Here is a 27774-nt window from a genome sequence, read left to right as displayed (position 1 = left end):
TTGACCACTCCTTCCTGGAAACATTTTATCTTGGCATTTGTGACATCATACCTGCTTGGGTTTTCTCCTATGTCACCGGCCCCTGCTTCTCAGTTTTCATTGTTGGCTCCTTTTCCACTGTGCTTTTGTTTTTGTTTTGTTGCTTCAGAAGTTTGAAGGTCTGGGGCCTGATTTTAAATACTAGCCATGAAAAAGAGAGCTGGATATCTTCCAGCATTCATTCCACCATTCTTTATTCAGAACAAAGTCCCTATCTTTAGTGAGGAACATTGTATCTCCCAGACTTCCTTGCAGCTATATAAGGCACATGACAATATTTTGGCCAATGAGAGTAAGCAAGAATGTGTGGGACTCTCAAGGCAGTTTTCTTAAAAGTAAGAGGGCACACCTGTCTCCATTTTCCTTCACACTGTTTGGAATGTGGACTAGAATGACAGGAACTTAGATACTGGAAACCAGATGCTGAGGATGACTGAGCAGCTCTGAACAGTCAACTTTTGGACTTAGATTTCATGGAAAAAGAAATTAATTTCTACCACAAGCAAATTCTATTTGCAACTGAATCTAATACATCGTTGTTGAAGCTATTTGCCTGCCTCCTTTTAGGAAGCCCAAGGGTGAAGATTCTCAATCAGAGGGGAGAACTGGCCGAAGGCACTTCAGACAATAAACTGCTGGGCCTCCTTCCATAAATGGTAAGTAACCAGGGTGCCAGGGGGACAGGATGGGAAATGGGCCTAGAAATATGGTTTATTAGTTTCTAGAGAGCACTAAATACTAGGTTAAGAAATCTGTACTCTATTCTGTAAATTCCTTGCCAACAGGGGATCCTGTCTTACCTAGTAATGCCTCAAGCCTTGTATATGCTCAGTGAATGAACAAATTCCTTATTATTTCAGGCCGTTTGGTTAATAAACAGCATCAAAAGAAATGTCTGGGAGGTGGACCAGCTGGAAATCTACAACTCATCCATCCCTATTTTTTTTTCAGATACAGTAACTGAAAGATCATTTGCTGGAAGTGGCTGTCATCCTGTGAGGAACAGCATAACAGAAAGTCTACCTCGGGGCTGACTCGGGGTAGGGGTGATGGAACCGCGGGCTGGGGGCCAGAAGGCGGTTGAGTGGGTCTCCCTCGGAGTCCATACAACATGGCGGCCCTGGGCCCGCCTGACTCGCAGGAGGCGGAGCTCCGCCCAGATGGCTCGGCCCCGCCCCGCCCGGCCCCGCCCTGCGGCCCCTCGGCCGCGGCCCCGTGGGTTGTGAGGTGTCTGAGCCAGGCGCCTGCGCAGTGGGCCGCGGCGCGTGGGGCGGAGGCTTTATAACCACTTCGTAGCGGCTGCTGGGCTTCTATCTCCGGGAGGGCGGCTGAGGCGGCGGCCGCGGCGCCGGCTGGGGGGGGCGGGGGGCCGCTGAGGCGGGAGCTGTGGCGGCGCTGGGCGCCCCTGGCTCCTCGGCCTCTGCGGGCCATGGGCTCCGAGAAGGACTCTGAGTCGCCGCACTCCACATCCCTACACGCGGCCGCGCCCGACCCCAAGTGCCGCAGCGGCGGCCGGCGCCGGCGCCTCACCTTCCACAGCGTCTTCTCCGCCTCGGCCCGCGGTCGCCGCGCCCGGGCCAAGCCTCAGGCCGAGCCGCCGCCCCCGGCCGCGCCGCCGCCGCCCGCCCCGGCCCCGACCGCGGCCCAGGCCCCGCCGCCCGAGGCGCTGCCCGCCGAAGCGACAGCCGAGGCCGACGCGGAGGCCGCGGCGGCGGCGGGGCCCGGGTTCGACGATGAGGAGGCGGCGGAGGGCGGCGGCCCGGGCGCGGAGGAGGTGGAGTGTCCGCTGTGCCTGGTGCGGCTGCCGCCCGAGCGGGCCCCGCGCCTCCTCAGCTGTCCGCACCGCTCGTGCCGGGACTGCCTCCGCCACTACCTGCGCCTGGAGATCAGCGAGAGCCGGGTGCCCATCAGCTGCCCCGAGTGCAGCGAGCGGCTCAACCCTCACGACATCCGCCTGCTGCTAGCCGACCCGCCGCTCATGCACAAGTACGAGGAGTTCATGCTGCGCCGCTACCTGGCCTCGGACCCCGACTGCCGCTGGTGCCCTGCCCCGGACTGCGGGTGAGCGCGGGGGCGTGGCCGCGGGGGGCGGCGAGCGGCGGGCCGGAGGAGGGAGCAGGTGAGGGATGACCGCTGGGTGGGCGGGCGGGGAAGGCGGCACCTGCTACGGGGTGGGAACCAGAGTCACCCGGCTAGCCCAGACGAGTGGGCTCAGCACCCCACCCTTGCCCAGGGAGGGGAGGGGAGGGCCAGACGGAGCGGTCGGCGATGGGAAGGGAACTGTCCATCAAGTCGGGAGCCAGGGAGAGGACCCCTCGGTCCAGAGGAGCGGAGGGGGGGGTGTTAACGAGAACGCAGAAGGGGTGTTTGGCCAAGGAAGAAAGGCGCTGAGCACTGTGAGGGCAGCGCTTCCGAGGGGTGTGTCCGTTTGGCTAGGGGCAGACTCGGCACTGCAGGAGAAGGCACCTTCCTCCTGACAGCCACCGGCTGCTGAGCGTTGGGAATGGCACTAGAGGAAGAAGGCAGCTCGCGGGCCGGGCTCCGAGGGATGCACAGACGAGAGTCAATGGGGCACTGGGAGGAAGGATGCCCAGAGGATGCTCTGGTGGGAGAAAATGTTCTCCCAGTCCCTTTGATCTTGAGCTCTTGATGACAGTTTTAAAGGTCAGTGAATTAAAATATGCAGTGTCTGGAGAGACATCCTACCACCACATTTCCCCATCTGAAGCTTTCCTCGGAGACTACCGCTCACCCCCTTAAAAAAAAAAAAAAAGTGGGTTTATTAGTGTCCGTGCATCCCATGAATGGTTGCAGGCAGCCAACAGGGGCTCATCAAAGTGGTTGGGAGTCAGACTGCTCTTACCTGCTCCCTGACCTTGAACAGATCATTTCATTCTTGTGTGTCATGTTTTGGGAGACTCTTTGCTTTGGGTAAATATAATGCTAGTAAAACGTTGTATGGCTTTGAACTGTAGCCTATATAGCAAGACTGTTCTGAGATGTCCACAATGCTTTTTGTGTATCCTTTTAAAGGAACTGTCATAGAAGTGTCTCAAAGAGTACAAAGTTAACCTTTTTTTTTTTTTCTGCCAAACTTGTTTAACAGTGGTGTTGTTTAACCTCTCTGAGAGGGAGTTTCTAAATTTTTGAAGTGTTGTGGTCAAAGGTACTGTGTTTATGGGCAATCACTTTCACTTTCAGTTAATAAGTATCAGGAAGGACTTTGTTAGGCTCTTGGAAGAGTTTGCTTATGTCTGGTGGTCTTAATTGGCCCTTTAAGGTTAATAGTATTCAAGTTTTTCAGATACTGTTTGATCTGCTTTCTGAACTTTAGTTCTCTAACAAGAGAACACTGCATGATTAAAGAGTAGCATATTAATTCTTTTTGAGATGTAGGTGTTCTCACATTTTAAGAAATGTGGCATCATTGGTCATCTTTCTGGAAAAGCTTCCCTCTTTTTACCTCTATAAAGTCAGTCTGTCTTTGCTCACATAAATAGGGACAGAAATTAATTGCAAGCTTGGTGACAATTCTAAGTGGTGATTTAGAAGTTATTAAAGAACTAGGCCATTTCTTATTTTAGACAAGCACTAGATTATTATCGAGGTTTTTTTTTTAATTTGTTAAAAGAATTATAATAATCATATAAAAATCCCCACCACCACCTTAAAAAGGTGATGTTTGGGAAAAGAATGAACTGGCATCTCAGTACTTGTGTGCCAGGCAGACGTGTGATCCTCTCAGAATTGTTAGTTAGATTTGATAAGTTTTACAGATGAGGAAACTGAAGTTTAAAAAAATTGAGCGACTTATGCCAGGTCATACATATAACTAACCAGAGGTGGAACCAGGCTTGGAACACTGGTCTTAATTCCAACCAAGCCAATATTCTTTCTGCTCAGCCTCTATTTTAAAAAGCACTGGTTTGAGGCAGACATCTGGCACAGAAGTTAAGATGCCCGTACAATATATTGGGGTACCTGGGTTCAAATCCCGGCTCTACACCCTGTTCCATCTTCCTGCTAATCCTTATCCTGGAAGGTGGCAAATGAATGGCTCAAGTACTTGAGTCCTGGCTTTTGCCAGGACCAGGCCCAGCTTTTGGGGTGTGAACCAGTGGATGGGAGCTATCCCTGTCTGTCTCTTTGTCACTGTCTCTCTGCCTTTCAGATAAAATAAAGCAGATCACTGTGTTGTCAGCATTACCGGAATGCTACTGTTTGTATGTGTTCCTTAATAGTGGTCTAAGGACAACATTGACAGAGCTAAGGATGCTACAGTTTGGTTCCTTTTTTTTTTTTTTTTGCTTTTATTAATAGTCTCCTACCTATTTTATTTTTCTTATCTGAAATAGGCCTATTCCTCTCCTGATTTGAGAGGCTTGATATAATGTTAGGAAAGTGTTTTGAGATGTTCAGTTGAAGTTAGTTACAGATAAACAAGGGAGTAACTTTAAAATTCTGTCACTTTCCAAACTGTTGTCTGAATTCCCTGTGCACACATGTGTGTGTATGTGCATGTGTGCCAGGAAAAAAGCAGCTTTTGTGTACTTATTGAGTGCTGTGGTTTCCCCTTGTGTATTTTGTTCCTTTATCCTGGGCCTGGTAAAAATCATGGTTGAGCCCTATAAGAGAAGCCCAAGCCCCAGTTAGCTCCCCTTCCCACACCCGACCACCTTTACTGCCCACAGATGAAGCCCTCCCTCTTCCGTGTGTGTTTGGCAAAGTAAGGGGGTCATGTAAGTGATCTTCCTGAGTTCTGATTGTTAAAGTGACTTAATTATTTTTGTTTATAAATAAAGAAGCCAATTAACATTATTTAATAAACTAAATATACTAGTACCAAGAATAATCTTTAAATGTACTTTCAAATGATATAAAATTAGATCAGAATACAAATAACTGACACTTTTATGGTTTCTTGTAGTCTTGACTATAATCTTATTCAGATATAATTTTATTTTAGTCCCATACAAGTAGATGGCAATAAATGCATTTGTAAAGGAGAAACCAGAGACATTTAAGTGTGTGGGGCCTAATATCTCATAGCTAATAAATGGTGCAGTTGATCCTGTGTCTCTGCTGAAGCATATTTTTTCAGAGACCCCCAAATCGTGTAAAACATGGTAATATGTAACATAAAAATCCATGATGTTTTCCTCTGAAGTGCCCTATTCCCAATCTTTAAATCCTTCCAGAGCCTAGGAGACTGAGGAATAAGCAAAGTAGGCAACAGAATTTCCTGACATACAGGAGGAAATCTTCTGTACAGATGCATAGGAGATAAGGCTATCTTGACCTGAATTCTTTGTGCAGGTCTACAACTCCAGCCTGCCATTGCTGCCTCTGTGCTCTGTAGAGGTTTCCCCCACCCCCTAACCTGACCCCAGCAGACAGTGTCAGCCATTGCCCTTCCCAGACAACTGGACTAGATCAGGCCATATGCACAATGTTTTGTTCATCTTCAGCACATTTATGACGAAAGCAATTTCCCTGAACAAGAAAATCTTCACAATGGAAAAATATTTCTATTTTGAAGTCTTCCTGGACGTCTTTTCCTTATTTAAATTCCCTACCTCTTGTTCCACAACTCTACCCTGCATCTCCTCACCTCCCTTCCCCTCATCTGTACCGTCCTCTGGCCCAGTACATCTTTTTCCCTAATTTTTTTTAAAAGATTTATTTATTTTACTTGAAAGAGTTACATAGAGAGAGAAGGAGAGGCAGAGAGAGAGAGAGAGAGAGAAGTCTTCCATCCGCTGGTGCACTCCCCAAATGGCCGCAATGGTTGGAGTTGTGCTGATCTGAAGCCAGGAGCCAGGAGCTTGCCGGGTCTCCCACGTGGGTACAGGGCCCAAGAACTTGGGCCATCTTCTACTGCTTTCCCAGGCCATAGCAGAGTACTGGACCGGAAGTGGAGCAGCCGGGACTCAACCCAGCGCCCATATGGGACGCCGGCACTGCAGGTGGCAGCTTTACCCACTATGCCACAGCGCTGGCCACTCCCCTAATTTTTTAATTATTTGAAAGGCATAGGGACAAATACAGGGAAATCCTCCATTCACTGGTTCACTCCTGTCCTCTCTCTCTCCTTCTCCCTCCCTCTCCCCCTTCCCCTCTCCCTTTCTCCATCTCTTTTACCTCCTTCTCCCAAATTAAAAAATATATAGTGGTTAAAATGCCACTTAGGATGCCCACATCGCATATTGGAGTACCTGAGCCTGAGCCCTGGCTCTGCTTCTGATTCTGGCTTCCTGCTAATGTACACCCTGGGAGGCAGCAGGTGACACTTCAAGTAATTGGGGTCCCTGCCACCTCTGTGAGAGACACAGATTGAGTACTGGGCTCCTGGCCTGGCCCCAGCTTCATCTGTTGTAGGCATGTGGGGAGTAAACCAGTGGATGGAAAATTTCTGTCTGTGTCTGTCTCTGCCTTTCAAATAATAAAGTAGATAAATAAAGTAAAAATTTTAACAAGTTTTAAGAAATAAAATGTTCATTGACTACTAGATATAGATGGCTTCTCATTATGTCTTTAAAATTTTACTTAGTCTATCATTTAAATTCCCTTATAGTTTGCAACCACCACTTTTTTATTTTCTATTTTTTACCTACATCAATATTTCCCAAAATACGTTATAAGTGTTAACTTGAAAGAAAAGTGTTTTGTGATCAATTAAACTTGGAAAATACTGTGTTAAACAAGTTTCTCAGAGCTTTTTAGCGTTTTTAAACATGCTAATATGCACTGTAACTCTTACTAATGCTAATATATAGTGTAGCTCTTCAATATGGTATGGTTTCCCCAAACTTAGATCATTAGTGGACATTTTACTTTGTTTTCTGTGGCATCTTTAAGGCTGACCTCAATACTTTTTTGGGTATTTGCCATTTTCTAAACCCTTTAACACTTTTCACCCTGGCTTGCCTTTGGTTAGTGTCCTTATTTAACAATGAATCTTGTGTTCTGAGTAGATTGAGAGTTCACGTCTAGACTGGAAATCTAAATCCCAACTATTTTTGTAATTCTCGGTACAGAGTTTTTCAGTTAGGTTCCAGAAGAATTGGGGAGTAGGTAGATTTTGATGAGCAAGCAGCATAGTTCTTGGAGGTGCACAGATGAGATTGGACAAGGATGGTGATTGTCCAGCAGATACTTTTGAGAATGACAGAGTGCCGGCTGGCGCCGCGGCTCAATGGGCTAATCCTCCGCCTGCAGCGCTGGCACACCGGGTTCTAGTCCCGGTCGGGGCACCAGATTCTGTCCCGGTTGCCCCTCTTCCAGGCCAGCTCTCTGCTGTGGCCTGGGAGTGCAGTGGAGGATGGCCCAAGTGCTTGGGCCCTGCACCCGCATGGGAGACCAGGAGAAGCACCTGGCTCCTGGCTTTGGATCGACGCGGCGCGCCAGCCACAGCGGCCATTTGGGGGTGAACCAATGGAAAAGGAAGACCTTTCTCTCTGTCTCTCTCTCTCACTGTCCACTCTGCCTGTCAAAAAAAAAAAAAAAAAAAGAGAGAGAGAGAGAGAGAATGAGAGTGCCAAGCCCTGGGCAAGTACTGGATATTACAGAAAGAACTTAGAATTGGTCTTCTTGCAGAGAGATTGGGTGGGTGGAAGAAACAGATGATTAGCAGGAAATTGTACTGTGATAAGTATCAAAGAAAGTATAGATACTCTTAGATAAATTGAAGAATAAGTTTTGCATGAAGGTATCAAAAATTTCACAGAGGAGGTGAAATTTGATCTGGACCTTCAACAATATGAATAGGGGGCAGGTTTGGGCATAGGAGTTAAGCTACCACTCAGGACAACCAGTTAAATTAGCAACTGGGACACCTGCATCCCATATCGAAGTGCCTGGTTAAAGCCCCAGTTCCTCCTCGTCTATCCAGCTTTCTGCTAATGCACGCCCTTGGAGTGGTTACATCCCTGCCACTCACGTGGGAGACTCAGACTGCGTTCCCAGCTCCCAGCTTTGGCCTGGTCCAGCCCTGGTGTTGTGGGCATTTGGGGAGTGAGCCCAAATGCCCACAGAGTAAAGTGTCTGTGTGTGTGTGTGTGTCTTTCAAATAAAATTAAATGGAAAAAAAAAAGATTAGGAGTAGGAATTCATACCTGGCAAAGATGAGAAGAAAGAAAAAGGCCTTTTTAACTTGAGTATTATGAACAAATACATGGAAGCAGTCTGGAGTCTAGTTTGGTGAGCTCCTGGAGGCATACTGTGGGGAGCACAGTCTGGAAAGTGACTAGAGTTCAGTTGGGAAAGGCGGACTGGATTCACAGTGATAAACCTAAGTAATTCACATAAGTTTAGTATTGAAGGATTTTTTTCCTTTTTTGTTAAAGGTTTTTAATTTTAAGCACAAGAGCAACTTCATGATAGATGACCTCTGGATAAGAAATTTGGATTGGAGTAGGGAATAAGGAGACCAAATTGGAGGATCTTTGAGTTGTCTGGCCTAGAGATGGGTCTGAAATAGGGCAAGAAAAAGGAAGACAGGAAGGGTACAGCTCACTGTGACAATTTGTCCCTCGTCTGCCATCCTTACACATACTCAAGGTCCATTTGTAAATCATTGAACCTAGTTAAGTCACGTGGCTTTGGGAATAGGAAGTACAGACATAATATAGGAACACATTTTTTTTTTGTCGGTGTCTGTTGGAACTTGATCAAATATATGCTAAAGGATATTTTCCAGGGCTGAAGTTAGGTAATGCTTGTGGGTCTAGCTTGACACATTAAAAATCTTTTTGAAGATTTCTGAAATTAAGCAAAAGTATGAATTTAAGGAAGGAAGAAGATAGGTTTGTATCCCTAGCAGCATATAATTTCCTACATTATCTTCTTTTTAGCTTGGTTAAGCTAAAACAGCAGGGTATGGGAGAAGCTCCAGTATAGAACTTGGAAGGGAAAGTTATAAGATGGTCAAGGCAGATTTGGTCTCAAGGATGAGGGTCTTTTTGTTTTTGTTTTCTTTTCAGCTACTGATGAAGATTGACCTATTCAGAAATTAGGGGTTTACCTATAAAATGGGTTTAAATTAAATTTTCAAATATATATGGCTTGTTGTAAGCCCACAGATACATGGATAAGCTTTAGAGAGGAGTGATGGGCCAGGGGAAGAGCTCAAATGCCCTAAGTAAAGTCAAACTAGCAAGAGATCTCTGTCATCCATTCAATATAGGGATTTTGAAAATGAGCAGGGGCTAGCACTGTGGCATAGCAGGTAAAGCTGCTGCCTGCAGAGCTGGCATCCTATATGGGTGCCAATTCAAGACCCGGATGCTCCACTTTTGATCCAACTCTTTGTTATGGCCTGGGAAAGCAGTAGAAGATGGCCCAAGTCCTTGGGCCCCTGCACGCAGGTGGGAGACCTGGAAGAAGCTCCTGCTTCTGATAAGCTCCAGCCATTGTGGCCATTTTGGGAGTGAACCAGTGCATGGAAGACCTCTCTCTACCTCTGCCTGTCTGTAACTCTGCCTTTCAAATAAATAAATAAATCTAAGAAAAAAGAAAATGAGCCAATAAGCTAGAATCCTGGAGATTAAAAAGTAGATAATTTTCCTTGCATCCAGTATGGTTGGGAAGGCAAGCATATAAAAAGATAATTACAGCATTATATGATGAGTGTTATTTAAAAAAAAAAAAATGTGTACTGGCACAAAGTAGGCAACCAGCTGCCTGGAGAGGCTTACGAGATTTTATAAAGAAGATGACATTTGAACTGGCTCTTAAATACATATTTTACCAGGACAGAAGTAAAGACAAGACACTTCTTGGCAAAAGCTATAGGATGTGTAAAGGCCAGGAAATAGGACTTAAGTGCTTTTACACCATATTTTTCAGGACAAGATTGAAAATGCAGTTTTAGAACATGTTTAGCTATACTTGAAGGTGACAAGCACTTATACTTCCATTTGGAAAACAGAAGCTAAGGCTTGAAGATTTTAACTAGCTCACTGTCATGCAGTATGAGTCAGAGGCAAGAGCTCAGACCAGGCGCTCAAAAACAGGAATGCCTGGTCTCGTGCCCTGAGTAATTCTGTGTCATAGTAATAGATTGCTGTGGATTCATGAGTATTTGGGGTTATTTCACTTCCTTGAAACCAAATTACACACTCAAAATTGACACTGTCAATCCTACCAAATGTTTTTCTTTAAAAAAAAAAAAAAAAGGAATCTGTTAATAAATACTTACTCCCACTGTGTGAAAGTAGGAATGGATCATGAAGTCTGCAAGGCTGCCTGACTAGTCTAATTTGTATTTTTTCTGAGATCATCCAGTACCTTTCCTGTGTAAACACAAAATAGTCAAGCAGGTTACTTTCTTTAGGAGACACATGTTTATCATTAGTAGTTATTTGACAGCTAGGTGGGGTAAATTTGCTCCCAACTCCTACATGATATGAATCATTTGCATTCACGCATTAATCCATTCTCACATTGTTCTTTCTGGGTTTTAATGCAGCTTGTATTATATAATATAGGGATACATTGTCATTTACATTTTCAATATCATTATTTAATCAATTTGCAGAATCTATGATAAACCAGAGGACTTGAATTGCTATTATGAATATCTAGGATACTTGCAAATAAATAAGTATATTGTAGAATAAATCCAAGAAAATGTTATTACCTATTTGAATAAATTGTTGGAAGTCTTGGGATATGGGAAGGTGTGGAATAGGAAACAATAAAGCAAAGATCACAACACCTAAGCCTGTAATCATTGATCTGTTTAAAATTGTGTTCTGAACTTTCACAACATTTTCATTTGTTTCTTTGAGTTACTTTTTAAAAGACTTTAAACTAATGCCCACTTGTTAGGGTTATCTGAGCATTTTGTTGACATCATTGTAATTCATCAGAAAGGCTAACAGTTGTAAATAGATTAGATTATTTGTGGGGTACTAATTCTTAGTAAATGAATTATAAGAAACATAGTGATGCTAGTGTTGATAAATTCTGAATTGCCTATATTTACATTAAAGAAGTATCAGAAGATAGGAAATATGACTTTATGCTGTATTAATTAGTAAGATAAATGGGTAGTCTTTTTTTTTTTTTTTTTTTTGACAGGCAGAGTGGACAGAGAGAGAGACAGAGAGAAAGGTCTTCCTTTTGCCGTTGGTTCACCCTCCAATGGCCGCTGTGGCCAGCACATCGTGCTGATCCAAAGCCAGGAGCCAGGTGCTTCTCCTGGTCTCCCTTGCAGGTGCAGGGCCCAAGGACTTGGGCCATCCTCCACTGCACTCCCAGGCCATAGCAGAGAGCTGGCCTGGAAGGGGGGCAACTGGGACAGAATCCGGTGCCTCAACCACAACTAGAACCCTGTGTGCCGGCGCTGCAAGGTGGAGGATTAGCCTATTGAGCCATGGCGCCAGCTGGTAGTATTCTTGAATTTTGGAGCCTGTCAAGAAAGAAGACATGGAGTTGACTTTTTTTAAAGTATCAAAAACTGAGCTTTCTTTTAGAAAAAATAAGTTAATCTTTTTTTTTTTTTTTTTTTTTTTTAAGGCAGAGAGACAGCTGGCGCCGCAGCTCAATAGGCTAATCCTCCACCTTGTGGCGCCAGCACACCGGGTTCTAGTCCCGATCAGGGCACTGGGTTCTATCCCAGTTGCCCCTCTTCCAGGCCAGCTCTCTGCTGTGGCCCAGGAAGGCAGTGGAGGATGGCCCAAGTGCTTGGGCCCTGCACCCCATGGGAGACCAGGAGAAGCACCTGGCTCCCGACTTCGGATCAGTGCAGTGTGCCGGCCGCAGAGCGCCAGCCGCAGCGGCCGTTGGAGGGTGAACCAACGGTAAAGGAAGACCTTTCTTTCTGTCTCTCTCTCTCTCTCACTGTCCACTCTGCCTGTCAAAAAATTAAAATAAAATAAGAAAGGCAGAGAGAAAAGGACAAACAGAGGGACAGACAGAGAGGATTTTCCTTTAACAACCAGGGCTGGGCCAGGGTGAAGCCGGGAGCCTGGAACTCAATCCAGATCTCTCACATGAGTAGAAGGCACCCAAGTACTTGAGCCATCATCTGCTGCCTCCCAGAGTATGCACCAGCCAGAAGCTGGATTGGAAGCAGAGGAGCCTGGACATGAACCAGGCACTCTCACTATGGGCATCTGAAACTCAGTCCAACCACTGTGCCAAATACCACCCCAACATGTGCTTTCAGTGGAAGTGTGTCTAGGGCTGTTGTCTCTCAGGCTGTGGTCAGACCAGCTTCACTGGAATTTAAAACTTAAAAAACAGGAATAAGCCTAGCAGTTAGGAGATGTGTGTCCCATATCAGAGTGCCTGGTTTTGATTCCCAGCTCCTGCTCATAATTCCAGATTCTCACCAATGTAGATCCTTGGAGGCAATAGATTCCTCTAGTAATTGGGTTCCTGCCAACCACTTGGGAAACCAGAATTCCCAGTTCCCAGCCTTGGCCTTTGCAAGCACTTGGGGGAGTGAATCAGGGAGTGTTCCCTCTCTATTTCTCTTGGCGCTCTCTCAAAAACAAATGTTTTTAAGTAAGAAGTATACTTTAGTTTTTGCTATAGCTCTGTATTTAATGTTATGCCCTTTTTTGAAAAAAAAGATTTTTGTATTCATTTGAAAGGCAGAGAGAGAGAGAGAGAGAGATCTTCCGTCTGCTGGTTCACTTCCCAAATGTCCACATTTGGTCAGATCTAGGCTGGGCCAAAGCCAGGGAGCCAGGAACTCCATCTGGGTCTTCCACATGGTGGCAGGAACCCAAGTATTTGGGCCATTATTTACTACCTTCCTAAACACACTATTAGCAAGCTGGTTAGAAAGTTCAGTGTAGCCAGGACTCAAACCAGGCTCTTTGATATGGAATATGGGCATCCCAAGCAATGACTTAACCCAGTGCCACAACATCCACCCTTAACGTTATATCCTTTCATGCAAAAATTTCTAATCTCTTTTAATGCAGCAAACCATCAAAAAGAATAGTTTTGTACCCTGTTATTTATGAAACTGATGTAGCAAACTACTCCCAAAGCAGCTTAAACTATGATTTAATAAATGCTAGAAATTCAGGCTAAATGTATTTTTTGCCACTTTTTTCAACAAGTAAATGATTTGTATTTTTTGGTATATCAGGAAGGAATGTACTTTTCACATAGAATATATTTTATAGTGGTCAGGCATGTGCATGTATGGGTTTTCTCTGCATATGTAGTTGTGGGGAGATGCCAGTACACTTAATCCTGATGATGAATGTTTTGGTTAGATGACTGTTACCTTACTGGTATCTCTTCCTGTTTCCTTACCCAGTTATGCTGTTATTGCCTATGGCTGTGCCAGCTGCCCAAAGCTAACTTGTGAGAGGGAAGGCTGCCAGACTGAGTTCTGCTACCACTGCAAGCAGATATGGCATCCAAATCAGACATGCGATATGGCCCGTCAGCAGAGGGCGCAGAATTTAAGAGTTCGGACCAAGCACACTTCGGGTCTCAGTTATGGGCAAGAATCTGGACCAGGTATAAATTAGTGTTATCTCATTTTCATTATTTGATATTTCATGTGAACCCAAAGCTGGAAGAGATCATCTTACTATATAACCTAAGTATTCTCTGGAATCAGAACAGAAAATGTCATTTGGTTATACTTCCAGTATTTAATATATAGCTTCCTTCTCTAACCATAATGGGTTATTCAACTCACATAAAACTGGAACACAGCAGAACCAACAAAATCTCTAGGTTCTACCTTCTTATTAATATGAGGGTACTTCAAAAGTTTGTGGAAAAATAGAATTATAAGTATATTTTGATGTAAACACTTTTGAAATCCATGCATGTTATTTTCATAATCATATTTGCCATTAACTTTAAAAATATTTATTTGGAAGGTAGAGTGATACAGAGAAAGAGATCTTCCATCTACTGATTCACCCCCCAAATGCCCACAGTCAGAGCTGGGCCAGGCTGAAACCAGGAGCCAAGTACTTGGACCATCTTCTGCCTCCCAAGCACGTTAGCAAGAAGCTGGATTGGAAGTGTGGGGTAGTCAGGATTCAGACTAGCCTCTCTGAGGGGAATGTGGGCATCCCAAGTGGCAGCTTAACCCTCTGCGTCACAACACCTGCCCCATGAACTTTGGTAGACCTCTTATATAAGTACATTTTAAAAATTTTTTGTACCAAAATTTATCTTTTAATTCTGTTTTCCATGAACTTTTTGAAATACCCTCATATATCTCAAGTTGGAGAACAATTAGATCCTTTTGTCTGGAGACTTTTCCAAAGCTTTCATTGTGATCTTAAAAACATTTAATTAGTGTTAAACCTATATTGTTTACCTCCATACTTTAAGTGCATCACTGCTTTTGGAGGTAGGTACATATTAAGAAAAAAAAATTTTTTTTGACAGAGTTAGACAATGAGAGAGACAGAGAGAAAGGTCTTCCTTCCATTGGTTCACCCCCCAAATGGCCACTTCGGCCGGCATGCTGCGCCTATCCAAAGCCAGGAGCCATGTGCTTCCTCCTGGTCTCCCATGCGAGTGTAGGGCCCAAGCACTTGGGCCATCCTCCACTGCCCTCCCAGGCCACAGCAGAGAGCTGGACTGGAAGAGGAGCAACCAGGACTAGAACCCGGTGCCCATATGGGATGCTAGCACTGCAGGCTGAGGATTAACCAAGTGAGCCACAGCGCAGCCCCAAGAAAAGAAAAAAAAATTTTTAAAGATTTACTTATTTATTTGAAAGTCACAGTTACACAGAGAAGGAGAGGCAAAGAAAGAGAGAGGTCTTCCATCCGCTGGTACACTCCCCAATTGTCTGCAACGGCTGGAGCTGCGCCAGTCGGAAGCCTGGAGCTTCCAGGACTCCCACGCAGGTGCTGGGGCCCAGGGACTTGGGCCATCTTCCACTGCTTTCTCAGGCCATAGCAGAGAGCTGGATTGGAAGTGGAGCAGACGGGACTAGAACCAGCTCCCATATGGGATGCTGGCACTGCAGGCTGCAGCTTTACCCACTACGCCAAAGTGCTGGCTCCAAGAAAAGAAAAATATTAATATGGATTAATGATTAACTTTAAAAGGAGAAATGTTACACATTCTGTTCCAACCTTGACAAGTCAGAGTAAACGTATTTTACAATGTTAGTGGATTTACTACTTTTTATAAATGTACTTTATTTCACCGATGTCATTTGGGAGAGGCTAGTAGGAAAGATTCTGAAATTACTTTTTCCTGGCACAGCATAACCTCCTAAATTTTCATTTTAGTAGGATAGTTCCTAACTTGCTGTGAAAATTAACAGGTGCATATGACATAGCATACCCAGTTGTTTTTACATTTCTTTTTAAGATTTATTTATTTATTTGAAAGCTAGAGTTACAGAGGAGCAGAGGCAGAGAGAGATCTTCCATCCACTGATTCACTCCCCAAATGGCCACAATGGCTGGAGCTGGGCCAGGAGCTTCTTCTGGGTCTCCTACTCAGACCAACTTCTGCTTCTCCCCCAGGCCATAGCAGAGAGCTAGATCAGAAATGGAGCAGCCAGGACTTTAACTGGTGTCCATATGGAATGCCGGCACTGCAGCAGTGGCTTTACCCGCTATACCACAGTGCTGGCCCCTGTTTTTACATTTTCTTTTTTTTTTTTTAATTATTTTTTAAAAATTTTTAAAGATTTTTAAAAATTTATTTATTTGAAAGAGTTACACAGAGAGGCAGAGAGAGAGAGAGAGAGAGAGAGAGAGAGAGAGACAGGGGTCTTCCATCCGCTGGAAGACCATTCACTCCCCATTTGGCCACAACAGCTGAAGCTGTGCCAGTTCGAAGCCAGGAGCTTTTTCTGGGTCTCCCATGTGGGTGCAGGGGCCCAAGGACTTGGGCCATTTTCCACTGCTTTCCCAGGTGATAGCAGAGAGCTGGATTGGAAGTAGAGCAGCCAGTACTCAAACCAGCACCCAAATTTGATGCCAGCACTGCAGGCGGCAGCTTTACCTGCTATGCCACAGCACCAGCCCCTACATTTTCATTTTAAAAGTATTACTGAAAGAGACTGAATTGTGTTAACAAGTCACATAATATTTGTTGACTCTGAACAATTAATGCTTAACTAATTAATGCTTAACTAATGCTTTTCTTTACTAGAAGTCGATTCTAGGCTTCAGATTATTCTTCTGTAGGACTCTGCTTTTAGATATATCAGCTGGTGGAAATTCCATTTTTCTTGGAACCATCTTTCTCTCTAGGGAAGGCTTCTTCCTCAGTGTATGGATCAAGTGCTGTATAAGATGCGGGTTACTAGGATAGGCAGCTCAGTACGAGACAGGATCTGTTTTATGAGAATTCCTGAGGTCTAGACATAGCCAACCTTCCAGTTAAGTGGGTGCACAATTTGGAATCCTCTGTTAAAAGTTCTTGACTACCTACTCATTTCTTATATGTTCTCTTAAATTAGGTCAAACTGGGTTTAACAGGGGTATTTTTCTACCCATCCTCCCTTTCCTCCTTAGCAGATGACATCAAGCCATGCCCACGATGCAGTGCTTACATTATCAAGATGAATGATGGAAGCTGTAATCACATGACCTGTGCAGTATGTGGCTGTGAATTCTGCTGGCTTTGTATGAAAGAGATCTCTGACTTGCATTACCTCAGGTAAGATGGGAAATGTGTCCATTCCTTATACTGAATTAGGAGAAATGATGTCAGAGAGATACAATTGTCCACTTATTGTAGAATAAAGAAGCTAAAAGTTCTTTGGAAGCACATCTCTGATTATGTTTTTCTCCAGCTCAGCAACTGTCAGGGACTTGACCCCATTAACTTTTAGATCATATCTTATTCCCCCCAAGCCTAGTTTTTAAAGCTTTCCATACTTTGCATCTAATCTGCTTTTCTAGCTTTTTCTATTTTGTTTTCATTTGCTTTTATACTATATTCCAGATCACCTGGGCTTGCTGTTTCTTGTGGGTTTTTTATTTTTATTTATTTTTTTTGCTATCTTGCCACCATACTTGTTTGTATTTTTTCCTTAGCCTGGAATGCTTTCTAATCATTGCCACCTCTCACTGTCCCCCTTTTATCTCAGTTTGGTCAGTCTTAACCACTTAAATACTTTCATATCTTTCCTAACTTTTCCTGCCTCATTCTTCATTGACATTCCTCTATCTTTCATTACAAATATCACTGCTTTCTATTTCATGCATATATCTAATCTACTATACTATAAATTTTATTTATTTATTTATTTATTTATTTATTTATTTATTTGAAAACGTTTCAGAAAGAGATGGAGAATCAGAGAGAGAGATCTTCCATCCACTGGTTCACTCCCCAGATGGTCATAATGGCCAGGCCAGAGCCAGGAGCCAGGAGCTTCTTCCAGGTCTCCCACATGGATAACAAGGTTCCAAGCACTTGGACCATCTTCTTCTGCTTTTCTCAGGTCATTAGCAGGGAGTTGAATCTAAAGTGGAGCAGCCAGGACTCAAACTGGCACCCATATGGGATGCTGGCATTGCAGGCAATGGCTTTACCCATTATGACACAACATTGGTCCCTATAAATTTCTTAAAAGCAAAGTTATGACCTTTTCACAGGGTTTACATGTAGTGAGTTTCTAAGAAATTCATTGAATGAATATTAAAATATTTTCCTAAAAGAATTAATGTTTATAAGCTTGTATTTATTGTATAGAAAAATATCTTCATTTTCAGTTTGAGTACTTAACTGTTTATCGGTCAGTGGGGATAAAGAGATGAATAAAGTTATGATTCCCACTTTTGAAATACTTATTCCATCAAATAGAAAAGATAACACAAAAGGGAATAAGCAAAAATGGTTGGGCAAAGAAAGCCTGAGTGTGAAAGTAGCCAAATTGAGTTTCAAACTGACAGAAGGTGTGGTAAGATTTTTTATATCCTTTCCCAGAAGCATGGTTTGTAGTATCTTTAGGGTGTGGTAGGGCATAATGCCAAAAAAACTACACAAATCAAAACATTCATTAGCTGCATGACATGTGTTTGAATGAGGTGTCAAGTACACAGGCTATGCAAGATCCCAAGTAGTGTCAGTTAAAGAAGCTGGTTCTGGGCCAGCATTTGACCTAGCAGTTAGGATACCCACATCCCATACCAAAGTACCTGGCTTCAAGTCCCAGCTCCAGCTCTCGAATCTAGACCTGAATTGAGTTCCCAGCTTGGCTCCCAGTTTTACTCTGGCCTAATCCTGGCTGTTGTGGGTGTTTGGGAAATGAACCAGTGGGTGGGAGCTCTCTTTGTTAGTCTCTGTCTCTATCTCTGTCTCTCTCTCTTCCCCTTTCCATGTCTCTCAAGTAATAATAATAACTTAAAAAAGAAGCTAGGTCAATATTGGTGGATTAGAGAAGACAGAGCTCAGCAGAGAAGAATAAATAGGGTTTCAATTCTAGGGGCCTGCGTTTACAAAAAAAAAAAGAGAGAGAGAGAGACCAGAGCTTTAATAGTCTGGGCTTGTCCTTTGCTTTCCCTTGTCTACATTTCCTGTAACTTACTCACACCTATTAGAAACAAGGCTGTTGCTCTTATCAACTCCTCGGATTAGAATAGTTGCATTTTAAATATTGACATTAATTTTACTATGTTTCCTTTGCAGCCCCTCTGGCTGTACATTCTGGGGCAAGAAGCCATGGAGCCGTAAGAAGAAAATTCTTTGGCAGCTGGGCACATTGATTGGTGCTCCTGTGGGAATTTCTCTCATCGCTGGCATTGCCATTCCTGCTATGGTCATTGGCATTCCTGTTTATGTTGGAAGGAAGGTAAGACCTGCTGGGTTCTGTGCCTGTTCCAACTTCAGGTTTCTTGGTAAAAGTCTGAGGAAATGGGAAGGAGCTTATATTTCAGAGCAACCTGAAATCAGCTGATTCTTAGATAAAAATAACCTTAACTTCTTAAGTGGATTTCATAAATCCCCATGACATCTGAAAGTTCTTATTAACATCCTGGACCTGGCTTGTCTCAGTGACTCAAAGGTGAATGCTTTCTTCATTTCCCTGAGTTACTTTGTCTTTTCTTGATTTAACTTTTTCTGTATTCATTTATATTTTCTACATCTGAATTAGGTTCATATTTGGGAAAGATTCTTTCAGGAGTGAAGGATATGTTTTATATTCATTACTTACAAATTAATATTCACTTGACCTTTTTTTTTCCTTAGCAAAAGACTAATGTCCTATCCTGCTGACCTGGATTTTCTTTTGTTTATTCTTAGATTCACAGCAGGTATGAAGGAAGGAAAACCTCCAAACACAAGAGAAATTTGGCTATTACTGGAGGAGTGACACTGTCGGTCATTGCATCCCCAGTGATTGCTGCAGTCAGTGTTGGTAAGCCAGTCGAGACCACACTTCCTCTCCCAGCTTTCTGACTTTATTGATTTAGCCCAGACGTTTCACCCTGGAGACATCTACGCTTTGTGCCAAACCCACTCACAGGATAGTGAATACTATTAGCACCATGACTGCGGTTATTTTTTCAGGATTTTAGCCACACTAAATTGTCAGAGAGTAGGATGTTTTATTCTAAAGTTAGCCCGGCACATAGAAAAAGTCAAATTAAAGGAAAGTAGTTAAAGTCCTAGTTTCTCACCTTTCATCTTCTTCCTCTTCCCTTTGCTATGGGACCCAAAAAGTTACTCTTATTTTTGTTTAAGTCCTCATGATATTTTGGGAGGTATAAAGGTTTGTTTTAGAAAAATAGTAATATAGCTATCATGTCATGAGGTTGCCAATGTGTCAGAAGCAATTCTGAGTCCTGCATATATTAATTAATTCAATCTTCACAAAAACATCAGCATAATTATAACAGAAAGGTGCAGTAATTTTCCCAAGGTCACGTAGCTGGGTCATGAATCAAAGCGCTTAGACTTCAGATCTTGTTCTCTTAGAACAGCTAAGCCATTCTTCCTCACATAGCAATAAGATTTTGGAATTAACACTTGGGGTGGATGGGGGAATCCTAAAACCCTAGCAATTATTTATGTTTGATTCTTGATTGGTTCTTGGGTTATCACCTCAGCAGGGAGTAGAAGGGAAGAAATGAAAGCAACATCTGTTTACTGTGTTTAGCATTACACACACCTTCTCATTTGATCATTTACTACCCTGGGAAGATAGGTATAAGGTCATCATACAGCTAGTAAATTGGAGCCAAGGTTCTAATCCAGGCCTTTCTGATTGCAGTTCTAGTCATTATTCTGTTAAACAAAGCAGCCTCTGTGGGAAAGTCATCTTCTGTCTTTTTGACTTAAAAAAGTGGTTTGTCCATGCCAACATGGGCAGGTGTATTTGGGACCATTGCAACTTGATGACCTGCTGATGTCTCTCCTCTTCCCCCAGGTATTGGCGTCCCCATTATGCTGGCATATGTGTATGGGGTTGTGCCTATTTCTCTCTGTCGTGGAGGTGGCTGTGGAGTTAGCACGGCCAACGGGAAGGGAGTGAAAATTGAGTTTGATGAAGATGATGGTCCAATCACAGGTAAAAGAAATATTTTTAAGATATATTTATTTATTTGAAAGAATTAAGAGAGATATGGAGGGAGAGAGAGAGAATCTTCCATCTGCTGGTTCACTCCCATGATGGTCGCAATGGCCAGCTCTGGGCCAGGCCAAAACCAAAAGCTTCTCCAGGTTTCCCATGTAGATAGCAAAGACTTAGATACCTGGGCCATTCTCAGCTGCTTTTCCCAGGCCATTAGCAGGAAGGTGGATCAGAAGTGGAATAGCAAGGACACGAACCAGCACCCATATGGGATGCTAGTGTCAGACAGTGGCTTTACCTGCCACACCACAACACCAGCCTCAAAAGATTTTTGTTCCCACTTGAATTTATGGGACACAAGATTTAAAAATCAGTAAAATTCAGCACATTTGACAGAGATTATCATTGAGTTACTTTGTAGGGGATAAAGTATTTTTAGCTTTTCATTTTGTTATTCTAGAGTTATTAGGTTAATTCATCTGGTACTTGCATCTGTGTGGCATGTACAAACTAGTAGAACTTCAAGTATGCTGGTAGTAGTGGTGAATACAATCGAGTCTTGCCTTTGCTCAGTACTTTATAATTTTCAGCGTACTCTACACAGTTATTATCTCACTTTTTTCAGCAGCTCTCTGAAGAAGGGCAGGGGCTATTATTATCCCTTTTTAAATGGGTACTTCTGTACTTTTGTCTGCTCTTTAAGAGCTTCTGCAGAGCTGAGACTCTAGGGCAAGTCTTCTGACTTCTGCTTTAATGTCATTTCTACTTTACTGCATTAACTAACCTGAGGCATAGAGATCCCCAAAGGTTTCTCAATCTTGCTACTAACATCAGCATATGACCTAAACATATTTTGAAATCTTCATTTTGATTAAATGGAAGCTACAATGTAGTAGAAAGAATAGTGGACCTAGAATCAGAATTGTAGTTTATGTGACTGTGACCTTGGACAAGTCAGTTCTAGTTTCTTCATCTAAAATAACAGCAATTAATGCCTAGTTATTGAGAGGATTAAATGTGAACATAAGCTAAAACACCTGACATGTGGTGACTATGTGTAGTAGCTGTTCATTAAGTGAATACTTCAGGACTGTTTTACATGAACTGCTCTGTGGCGAAGCCGTTGCCTACCACACAGTTTTGATGCTGTGCAGTCTTGATTGTTTTGTTCTGTCCCCAGTGGCAGATGCCTGGCGAGCCCTCAAGAATCCCAGCATTGGGGAAAGCAGCATTGAAGGCCTCACTAGTGTGCTGAGCACCAGTGGAAGCCCTACAGATGGACTCAGTGTTGTGCAAGGCCCTTACAGTGAAACAGCCAGCTTTGCAGCCCTCTCAGGGGGCACACTGAGTGGTGGCATTCTCTCCAGTGGCAAGGGGAAATACAGCAGGTAAGCAAATAGATAATTTCTGGTACCTATTTTGAATTATAAGAAATAATACATATTAAAAAAAATACATTAAGCCATTTCTATATTCCAGGCTTGTCCCATATATCATCTCATTTTGATTAACTGTCAGTGTCTCTTTTTTTTTTTTCTTTAAGATTTATTTATTTATTCAAGAGAGAAGAGAAAGAAATCTTCCAACTGTTGGTTCACTCCCCAAATGCCTACAATAGCCAGGGCTATTATAGTGGATGGCAGGGACCCCACTATTTAAGCCATCACTGTTGCCTCCCAGGGTATACATTAGCAGAAAGCTGGAATTGGGTGTGGAGCCAGGACTTGAACACAAGCAATTTGATATGGAATCAGACATCCCAAGTGGCATCTTTTTTTAAAGATTTATTGGGGATGGCGCTGTGGTGTAGTGGGTAAAGCCCCTGCCTGCAGTGCCGGCATCCCATATGGGTGCTGATTCAAGTCCTGGCTGCTCCACTTCCAGTCCAGCTCTCTGCTGTGACCTGGGAAAGCAATAGAAGATGCTGCGTGGGAGACCTGGAGGAAGCTCCTGGTGTCTGGCTTCAGTTTGACCCAGCTCTGGCCATTGTGTTCATTTGGGGAGTGAAGCAGCAGACAGAAGACCTCTCTCTCTCTGCCTCTGCCTTTCAAATAAATAAATAAATCTTTTTAAACTATTTTATTTATTTATTTGAAAGGCAGAGTTAGAGGGACACAGAGAGAGAGAGAGATCGTCCATCTGCTAGTTCACTCCCCCAAATGGCCAGAAGAGCTGGAGCTGGGCCAATCTGAAGCCTGGAACTTCTTCCATGTCTCCCTTGTGGGTGACCGGGGCCCAAGGACTTAGGCCATCTTCCATTGCTTTCCCAAGTGCGTTAGCAGAAAGCTGATCAGAAATGGAGCACTCGGATCTCAAACTGGCGCCCATATGGGATGCCATTGTTTCAGGCAGTGGCTTTACCCACTATGCCAAATGGCATCTTAACTACTGTGCCAAACGCCCACTCCTAAAGAATAATCTTGACTTTAGATCCTCCCCTTACTACATTAGGCTATATGCCTCAGGTAGGGAGAGCAAACATTTTTTCTTTTCTTCTGTTTTTTAAATATTTATTTGAGAGGCAGAGTTACAGAGGGAAAGAGGGAGAGGTCTCCCATCCGCTGACTCATTTCTGAAATGGCCATAATAGCCGGAGCTGGGCCAGTCCAAAGCCAAGAGCCAGGAGCTTCTTCCAGGTCTCCTACATGGGTACAGGACCCATGCACTTGGGCCATCTTCCACTGCTTTCCCAGCCATTAGCAGGGAGTGGATCAGAAGTGGAGCAGCCGGGACTCGAACCAGCACCCATATGGGATGCTAGCACTGCAGGTGGAGACTTAACCTACTACGCCACAGCACTGGCCCCCAGCCATTTTTGTAGCATTCCTAAGACTGGACCTTCCATTAGCCTTGTCATTGGCTTTCAGTTGAACATTTATGCTGTATCTTGTTGGCTTATATACCGTGATCCTGATTACCTTCCTAGTCCCATTTGATAGATAAGGAAAATAAATTCTGTGAAAACTGAGAAAATGAATTCTGAATTCATATTGAGAATATATAAAACTTGATGACTAAAAAGATTGTGACTTGCTTCGTGGTCATATTCAGAGGAGCATAACAGATGTTATGAGAAGTATTTAGTTGACTTCACTGGAGAAGAGGAGCCTGGTTAGGAATAAAGGTAGGGCGAAGCAGGATGGGGAGGTAGGGGAAATGGCTGCCTTCAGCTATCTGAAGGGACTTCACCTGGGAAAAAGATAGGACTGCCTGGAATCCTGCCAACAGGTAGGTTAAAATGACTTGGCAGAAACTAGAGGCAAACTAATTTTGATTCAGTATAGAGAAAATAGGAAAAAGCCGTGTAGAAGCTCAAAGAAGCAAAGAAATACCTTGGTACATACTGAGCTGCTTATCCCTGGAAGTGTTTAAAGTAAGACCAGATGGCCATTTGGCTATTAAAAGGATTCAAGTAACAGATGGCAGGTGGACTGGATCCCACACCTGAGTGCTTGTCATCTGGGAGTGTCTTAAAAATAGATTTTAGGGCCCTATCCCAGAATTAATCATTTAAATCTCCTGGAGTGGAACCTAGGAAGTGATGTTGTTTTGAAAAAGCTCCTGAGGTGATTCTAGCATAGCCAGTATGTGAATGAACATTTGCAAACCACCTAGGTAGGTGGCCCTGAGCAAGACTCTTCCAATCCTGTGGCAGAGCTGAAACTGGAACCCACATCTGTGACTTGGTGTACTCTTCCATTGTATTCCCTCATTTCCCTGGGCCTTGGCATATTCTTGAAGGGCGTCTGAGGCTGGAACAGCAGAGCAGAGGTGCAGGCAAAGGATGGAGGCTGCTTGAATGTGCAGGTGGCAGGATGGAGGTTGACCTGTCTATGTCTCACGCTTCTGCTTGTCTCTTGTTAGGGAATCCCACCCCCACACGCTGGAGTAATCACCGCTGTGCTTTCTTAGAGCAACACCCCTGTAAATAAGCAGACAGACATAATTGGAGACTGACTTGCTGAAACTGCAGCTTAGTCAGTCCAGCTGTTCCAGTTCTGTGAAAGCCTTTCTTTTATAGGAAGTGAATGAGTCAGATGGGTTTGACTGTGAAACCCATTATGAGGAAATACTTAAGTGTGCAACAAAGTGGTGTCGGAGCCAAGAAAGGAAATAGTTATGGGTTCTCAGCTCTGAAGCACAATTGAGAAAGTGCTGCTCTACAAGGAGGGAGGAGGTTGGCTCCTGTATGTCCTTTAATGCTATGACCTGGAAGTAATTTGATTACTAAATGTCTAAGTTCCTATTATGCACAAGGCATGGAATGTAAAATGTGAATGAGATGTGATCTCTCCTTTTGTGGCACCAACAGATTAGTGGGAGAGAGATGCATAAATTGATATGATTTAGACAGGTATAGGCTGGAAGTGACTGGTTTGCTGAGAGAATGAGGGAGAAAGTACTTCCTTTGTTGTCAAGGACTAAGTATAAGTTTTTAGTTACAGAAAGGAAACTTCCATAGTGTTGGGGAATAGCATATACAAAGTCATAGAGGTATAGTATGTAAATTTGGAGTGATTGTGGTTCTGGACCTGTGGTGAGAGAGCTTCGTGGCAGATCAGGAAGACCTTATATGCTCCTTGACAATAAAGAGCCAAGAGTTAAAAGGATTGTTAGTGAGTGAGTCTTTGTCCACTCTGGCACTGGTCTGGAGGTCGTTTGACCTGGGCTTCAAGGGAGTCCCAATTGCATTTGAGGTCTGGAAGTTAAGGACTAGCACTGGGGGTACAAAGGAGGGGACGATTTCAGTAGATGATTTCAGAAAGAAAATGTGTGGGAATGTATTTGAACTGTTTGACAATTGGAGAAAATGAGACAGATCATCACAGTTTGCAAGAGACTAATGAAAGAGAAGTGTGCCAGGAAGCAGACTGTCTCAGAATACCCAGGTCTCCTATTAACTCAAACGTCCCCTCTTTACACAGGTTAGAAGTCCAAGCCGATGTCCAAAAGGAGATTTTCCCCAAAGACACAGCCAGTCTTGGTGCAATTAGTGACAACGCAAGCACTCGTGCTATGGCCGGTTCCATAATCAGTTCCTACAACCCACAGGACAGGTATGTGCATAGTCAGATGCCCAGGAGAGGTTGCAATTTTTGTTCAGGTACTAGGTCCTCAGAAACTCAATGCCTTATGTCAGGGCTGTGTGTACCATCTCGTGGGGTATGTAGTGTGCCCTGAGAACCCACTGAACACGTTCTTAGCACTAGAGTGTGTTTTGGCATCTCTTGATTCTTCTTGTTAGCACTTGATTTTTAGCAATTTCTTTTTCCTTTCTCTTCCTCCCTTCTCCCCCTCACTCTGGTCCTGGCTGTTGCAACAGTGTATAATTACATATGGCACTTAAAAAGCTGGATTATTGTTCATTGATGTCTGAGAGTCTAGGGGTTCTGTTCACCCTTTGCATTATATGGTTTTCACAGCCTGTTTCTCTTTTATTTGAGAAGCTAGCGAATGTATCTGGCATGGAGCAACTGTGATAATCCTTAATGTATGGATTCTGGTTTTTAATTATGGCATAGTAGTAAAAAGCTACAGATTTTCTTGTTTTGAGTAAGGCAATATGAGGCTCTGACCCTCCGTTGAATTTTGGAAGCACTTTTCAGATGTTTAAGGAGACTGGCTGAGTGCACATGTATCTGTGCGTGTGTGTGTGTGTGCATGTATGTGTGTATAATCAGAATTAATTACTAATTGCTCTTCTCCATCTTATCTGACCATTAGGTTAAAATTTTGTTTTTGCTAAAAGTGAGCCTTAGTCCAGTTTACCTATTTTTTGAACTTCCTAATCCTGGACCCACAAACTGCTTTTATCAACAGGTACAGCATGACCCATGCATGACTCAGCAAAGTGGATTTTGTCTCCACAGAGAATGCAACAACATGGAAATCCAAGTGGACATTGAAGCCAAACCAAGCCACTATCAGCTGGTGAGTGGAAGCAGCACAGAGGACTCACTTCACGTTCATGCTCAAATGGCAGAGAATGAAGAAGGTGGCGGTGGTGGCGGCGGTGAAGAGGACGCCCCCTGCAAACACCAAAGCTGTGAACAGAAAGACTGCCTGGCCGGCAGACCTCGGGACATCAGCCTGGCCCAGCCCGAGAGCATCCGCAGTGACCTGGAGAGCTCAGATGCACAGTCCGATGATGTGCCAGACATCACCTCAGATGAGTGTGGCTCTCCCCGCTCCCAGGCCGCAGCCTGCCCCTCGACCCCCAGAACCCAAGGTGCACCAAGCCCAAGTGCCCACAGGAACCTCTCTGCCCCAGCTGAGGGACAGACTGTCTTGAAGCCAGAAGGTGCAGAAGCTAGAGTATGAAGTGGAATGACTACTCCTGCTCTGAGAAGCACATTTGTTGTAACTGCATCTTTTGGAATCTTTTCTTGGAGGGGTGGTGGGCTGGGGATTTATGTATTTTATTTCAGAGATTCTCTGGTCACAGGTTTACCCCAGGGACATTCTGAGAAATTTGCGATTTCTTAACAGATAAAACATGAAAATTTTGCCCTTAGTCCCCCTCCTCTTCCCCCTCCTTTTTCAGTTTTAATTTATTGGTTAAACTGATGTTGGCAATCCATGAGGTGTGTCAGAGTGTACATATGTATGTGTGTATATTGTATGTATGCTAACATATTACTGAAGGATACATTTTAATAAAGATTTCTGTCATAATTCAACTCATCTCATTTTCCTTGGCTTGGATAGTCCTACAGAGAGCCAAGTGTTTGAAACAGAATGCCACATCTTTGACAGTCTCTAGATCTGAGTTTTTCTAATCCCAGGAAAGAAAGATTATATTCAAATCCAATTGCAGTGGAGTCATCTATAGACCAGTGACTTCCAGCCTGACAGGAAGCCAAGCTCTGCTTGTTTTGGACTATAGAGTCAGCCTGAAGACTTCGTAGCTGAGTCAGCAGATAGAGGAGGAGGCAATGAAACCAATCCTGTTTGCCCTTAGAGGCCACTGTGCAGTTTCCTGTTAAGGCCTTATTTACCCTTTTCTGCCTTAGACTTACTGGTAGTCATGAACTTCAGAGGAGGGTCGTCCAGGTAGCTTTTAAGAGATCTCCGTGAATGTTGCAGGGTTACAAGTTGGGAAACAGTATTTTTATATAAGGAGGAAGAGATGTGTTGATTTTGCATTATCAACAAACTTTATCAAACATTATCAAAAAACCTACGAGTTTTCTGTGCTCTTGAGTATAATCTCCCTGTTCCAAAAAGCATTCTCAGTTTTGCCCACCTAGTTT

General features: G+C 43.6%; 1 protein-coding gene across 3 annotated transcripts; it reads left to right on the top strand.

The window, feature by feature from the left end:
- Window positions 1–1411: 1411 nt before the first annotated feature.
- RNF19B (ring finger protein 19B) lies at window positions 1412–27201 on the top strand. 3 transcript variants are annotated; one of them, XM_062190900.1, is made up of 9 exons: window positions 1412–2100; window positions 13322–13527; window positions 16515–16659; window positions 18637–18799; window positions 19252–19366; window positions 20378–20518; window positions 21702–21909; window positions 25447–25578; window positions 26392–27201. In XM_062190900.1, the coding sequence occupies exons 1-9, from the start codon at window positions 1469–1471 to the stop codon at window positions 26840–26842; spliced, it is 2193 nt and encodes a 730-aa protein (XP_062046884.1). In that variant the 5' UTR covers window positions 1412–1468; the 3' UTR covers window positions 26843–27201. The 3 variants fall into 3 exon arrangements, with proteins under 3 accessions (XP_062046884.1, XP_062046887.1, XP_062046885.1); XM_062190903.1 differs by having other exon boundaries at window positions 16518–16659; window positions 26342–26430; XM_062190901.1 differs by having other exon boundaries at window positions 1413–2100; window positions 16518–16659.
- The last annotated feature ends 573 nt before the right edge of the window (window positions 27202–27774 follow it).

This window comes from Lepus europaeus, chromosome 5 (assembly GCF_033115175.1).
Source record: "Lepus europaeus isolate LE1 chromosome 5, mLepTim1.pri, whole genome shotgun sequence".
Taxonomy (NCBI): domain Eukaryota; kingdom Metazoa; phylum Chordata; class Mammalia; order Lagomorpha; family Leporidae; genus Lepus; species Lepus europaeus.
Note: the sequence above shows the minus strand (reverse complement) of the source record. Positions and strands in the feature narration are given on the sequence as shown.